Here is a 5,000-nt window from a genome sequence, read left to right as displayed (position 1 = left end):
GTCAATTAAATGGCTAAGTGAAGCTCCCACCATCATACTATCAGCTCTTATTTCAACACAATAAGTTAGTGACGTTAGAGGAAAGTTAGAGAAAACACTGCAGTTAGTGATCTGGATAAGTGTTTCATGCAAAAATACGATAAATGTTGGTTTCAGCCTTTCAACTATTGAGATTTCCTGCTCTTACATGTCTAATATCACATTATAGTGAACATCTTTGGCTTTTGGACTTTAAAAAAACAAGCCATTTAAAGGCATCACCATCATTATTTCTGACATAAATCGATGCATTTTGGAAATAACCAGTAGATAAAAATGACTGACAGTTGCAGCTCTAACTGGAGTTAAGTGTGTGTAAATGAAGCCCCGCCCACTGACCTGGGAGTGGATGTGATTGGTCGGCTGCTGCTGCTGTTGAGGAGGGGCAGGGATTGGCTGCTGTGGGGATTTCCCCTGCTGAGGATTCCTGCCCGCAGCGTTTGAAGCCGGGTTATAAACCACAGCGCTGCCATCGGGGTGGATGAAAGGCTTGCCTGTCAAATGTAAATCACAAGAGATATAAAACCACTGTGATGGGAAACACACACACACACACACACTAATAACTCATGATCATACAAAAGGAAACGCAGAGAAAGACACACCCAGACGTGAGAGAAGAGGCGACAGGAAGTGACTAATCTTGGCACATTTGAAGTTCAGTTTGCAGCTCAAAGTGTACGACTGGCTCATGATGAATATCTACAGATTTCTCCCATCTGTTCACTCTGATCTGCATGCTTTGGTCGGATTAATTTGACAAACAAACTGAGAGCAGAAGCAACATGCCAACTGTAAAAAAAATCTGTCTCCAAGTCAAGAAGAATTCAAAAGTAAACTAGAAAAATCTAAATACATGAAAATGTGTTTTACTTTGATTTGAGAGGGATCATTATTTTTTTTATTCTACCTGTGTCCCTTTAAATGTCCCCATGTCTTCTTCTCTGTTTTCATTTGTGATGTGTGCCATGTTGTGAAAGCCCTTTGAGCTGCACCTTGTGTTTGAAAAGGTTCTATACAGATATATCTTTATAATTATAATTGTCTCCACCCACCTGTGAGTGGGTTGACCAGCACGCTGCCAGGTGGGATCCCTGAGGCTTCCAGCGGCAACACGTAATAGTTGGTTGCGTCTGTAGCGGACGGTGGCTGCGGAGGGACACTCTTGATCATCTCGGGGTGTCCGGAGGAGCCCCGAGTGTCTGTGGGGGACGGATGGATCAAAGGAGCGCTGGGGATGTTGGACCAAGACTGGCCTGAGACGGCGACAGAAAGCTGGGGACGAGACAGCGAACTGGACGAAGAACCCACGCTGCTGCACGATTCTGAACCTGAGGGGAAGACCACGAGCAAACATTTACAAGGGGGAGCTTTAACGTGTTTCAGAGTTATCAATGAAGCAGTCGTGCCCCTCGCATTGCATTCGAGGCCAACTGTTGATGTAGAAAGGGGTTTCTGAGCACCGTCTGTGATGGATTCATCTCTGTATAATCACAGGATGGTGTGCAAAATGGCAAAGATGTGTTTGGGAGGAGGCTGGTCGCAATCTGGTGTTTTTAGACGGAAGAGTTTAATAATGTGGATGCTAACTAATCACAGTGAAGCTGCAGTGGAAATGTAACTATGATAAAAGGTAAAAGGATCTTAGTACAAGTAGCAATTCAAATTACAAGCAAAAGATCGTGCATACTGCAAAAAAAAGGTATTATCATTCAATATAATAAGTATGTTTAACTGTTTTCTGTAAAACAACAATTAAATATGTGGAAATAAATGATTTAACTATGTATTAACCCTTAGATGCCCGAGTGACTGGACCCTACACTCTTCCATAAGTGGGTCAAAAGGACCCGTATTAGAATAATATGCCATTTTTGTCTTTTTGATTAAGAAAAATCACTTGTATAATATTTAGTATTATATTTTGGTTCACACTAGAAATATTTTATATTTAATTTTTCACTATTTATAATTTTAAACATTTTTTTTACATTTTGAAAAAAAACGTTTCCCCATAGGATTCCACAGAAAATGCATGCGGGTCATTTTTGACCCACTTACAAAAACTACAATTTCTTAACATTTTAATTTTAAATTAGAATGGCATGATATCCAAAACATGTTTTTTGAGGAAGAGCTGGAATATGAAATGATAATAAAATGTAATTACAAAGATACTTCAAGAATACCACCTCACCGGGTCAAAAAAGACCCACTTATGGAAGCTTGGGGTAGTAATACAAAAACTACAATTTCTTAAAATGTATAAAATGTCAATTTCAAATTTGAATGGCATGATATCTAAATCATGTTTTTTGAGGAATAGCTGGAATATGAAATGATACACATTTTTAATTACAAAGATACTTCAAGAAAACCACCTCACCGGGTAAAAAAAGACCCACTTATGCATCTACAGTAAGGGTTAAGGAACCCCCATTGGATTAAAGGGAACATAATAAGAAGGTTCATGACTGACAAAGATGGTTTCAAATAGAAATTATGTAACAATAAACTATTAATTTTAAAAGATGGAGAGGAATTTGGCCTTCATCATTTATCAGCCTGTACTCCCAGACAGAGATTGCGTGCAGTCTGCTGAGAGGAGAGGTTATTTGAGGCGAAGGGGAACACGCCGGCACGATGTCTCCTCGACTTATGCTTCCAAAACACAAAGGGAGGGCAGCGAGCCGCCTCGTAAACAACTTAAAAAACTGCTCAGGCAAGAAGCTGCTGCGCCTCTGTGGGGGAGACAGGGAGGAGATTGGCAAAAATAGAAAAATACCAGGCAGAGGGAGGAAACTAAATGGACTCCTTATCCTGAATTCCCAGAGATAAAGAAGACAAACCCGCAGTGAAGAGTGTGTCTCATCTAATCTGAGCCCATCGAGGTACAGATGCATCACATCGTGGAGAAAGCTCCAGCAGGTGTGGAGCTAACTTCATTTGTGGCACTCACGCTTATACATAATGCAGCCACTCCTCACAGCTAGGTTTCACACTTCTGCTGCAACACCTTTGAAAAGCCTCCTCCATCAACACACTGCTGTTAGTTTTGACAGCTGTCGGGCTGCAGACTTTAATGACCGCGACAGGACAACAAACATTTGCTCTGATGAGACCTCAGCAGCCCTAGAGGTCTTCAATTAACCAGGGTGCTCTCCAATTAGATTAGTTTTCCTCTAAATGAATTGTAGTGAGAAATCTCTATGCATCATACAGCTCACCTGTTCAACATAAATCGGCCTTTTGTGGTGTTTTGGTTTCCTCGGGAAAGCAATCAAGGCAGAATAGTGACTCCTACACACTTAAGGTGCAAGAAAATGCTGTTTTTTGTAAATGAGACTGCCTCACTCTGATATTTGTAACATTATAGTACGGCTTTATCCCGTCTCTTGCCTGTTTTCCAGAGCCATTTGTTCTAATGTTGCACTTTTGGAGGAGACATTGCCATATCTACACTGTAGCTAATGTGCACATGACAATAAAGCCTTGAATCTTGAATGTAATCTTCATCTGCTTGTATCTATCTAATGCAAAAGTGCTTCATAAGCTATCTTTTTCTTGCACCAGGTATATTTTCCATTCTGAATCTTCACATTATAGTAGAGCTTTAGACTTTTGGAGAGCCTGCCGGTGCTCTTGTAAATCCGACTGCCTCTTTGAGATATTTTTAACATTACAGTACAGCTTTTATCCGCCTCTCTTGCCTGTTTTGGAGAGCCTGCCGGTGCTCTTGCTGCTGGCCGTGCTGTCCCCGCGCACGAGGCCTGGGCAGATGCCGCTGAAGCTGCTGGCCTTAGTGATGGCGGGTCGGGGCGCGAGGCGGTTGGAGCTGTCCGAGCTGTCGGTGCTGCTCCACGGACGAGGGTCTCCGTGCCGAGGCTCCGTCTCCGAGCTGCTCTGCCGGCTGGCGCCTGAACGGCCGGCCCGCAACCTGGAGAACAAGAGAGGACTCACGCTTAAAAGACATTTCTCTTGCACTATTTTATCTGTTTGAGTAGCTAATGTGCACATGACAATAAAGCCTTGAAATGTAATTGCATCTTCATCTGCTTGTATCTATCTAATGTAAAAGTGCTTCATAATCGATATTGCATGTCTGTATTTTTCTCATTCTTGCACCATTGCAGCCTTTCAGATTAAGGGTGTCACAAAATACCGGTATTGTCAATAACCGTGATGATTAAAAAACTAAATATTGATATCACGTCAACAACCCAACACCTCTTTTAAATTTGCATGTTCTGCTTTTGTACGCCCTGTGGGGATCAACACTCTTCTTATTTGTGTAGTCATGGCCACACAAAGTTAACCATCAATAAAAGAGGGGAATTTAAAAAGAATAACGCGGTCTCAAGGTGTAATTGGTTGGAACGGGCCGGCCCACATGGGCAGAAAATCCTATTAAAACAGAAGCTTTCCTGAGCGGAGGGAAACAAATCCTCAGATCAGCACTCCTGTTCCTCAGCGAGCCGATTAAGACAGACGGCCATTCAAAGGGTTTTTTCTGCGCCTGCGGTTCGGCCTCTGAAAGGAACTGAATGGCGTGTGACGGGAAGAGGGTGGGGGGGGTGCACCTACCTGAACATTTGCCGCCTCTGTTGGGTGCTCATGCATGCGCCTTCATCCTGAGCACTGAAGGGAGAAGAGAGGCGTTAGAGGCGCTGACTAAATGAGATATCCACCATTTTAAAACAACTCTAATTGCCTCTCTGACAAGGCAAACTATAAAAGTGATTGAACGGCTTTAAAAAAAAGGGGCTATGTGAAGACTTAAGGTACACTTTAAGAAGCTGTAATCGGTTCTACTTTGGCCAATTAACGGACAGTTTATCATCTGTATTGGAGAGGTTTTTGGAGTGCTCAATGAGAAGTGAAGCGAAGTCAGTGGCCATGAGATTAATGTGGGTTTTACTACTCACCTTCTATCGAGAATGAAGTGATCTCCCTGCGGGGGG

At 42.5% G+C, this 5,000-nt stretch overlaps 1 protein-coding gene across 9 annotated transcripts in view; it reads right to left on the bottom strand.

Moving 5' to 3' along the window:
- The window catches only part of LOC117499041 (R3H domain-containing protein 1-like), a 41,845-nt gene that overhangs the window by 13,884 nt on the left and 22,961 nt on the right, over positions 1 to 5,000 (bottom strand). For all 9 annotated transcript variants that reach the window (XR_004557650.1, XR_004557649.1, XM_034151276.1 and 6 more), the window contains 5 exons: positions 4,965 to 4,990; positions 4,624 to 4,677; positions 3,750 to 3,976; positions 1,095 to 1,370; positions 379 to 533 (listed from right to left, as the gene is read on the bottom strand). Coding sequence is in view for 7 of the 9 variants with exons in the window: in XM_034151276.1 (XP_034007167.1) it covers positions 379 to 533; positions 1,095 to 1,370; positions 3,750 to 3,976; positions 4,624 to 4,677; positions 4,965 to 4,990 (738 nt within the window). In the remaining 2 variants the exon portion in view is untranslated. The remainder of the gene's footprint in view (positions 1 to 378; positions 534 to 1,094; positions 1,371 to 3,749; positions 3,977 to 4,623; positions 4,678 to 4,964; positions 4,991 to 5,000) is intronic.

Source organism: Trematomus bernacchii, unplaced genomic scaffold, assembly GCF_902827165.1.
Source record: "Trematomus bernacchii unplaced genomic scaffold, fTreBer1.1, whole genome shotgun sequence".
NCBI classification, from domain to species: domain Eukaryota; kingdom Metazoa; phylum Chordata; class Actinopteri; order Perciformes; family Nototheniidae; genus Trematomus; species Trematomus bernacchii.
The sequence above is the reverse complement of the archived record's forward strand: the minus strand, read 5'-3'. Positions and strand labels throughout refer to the sequence as shown.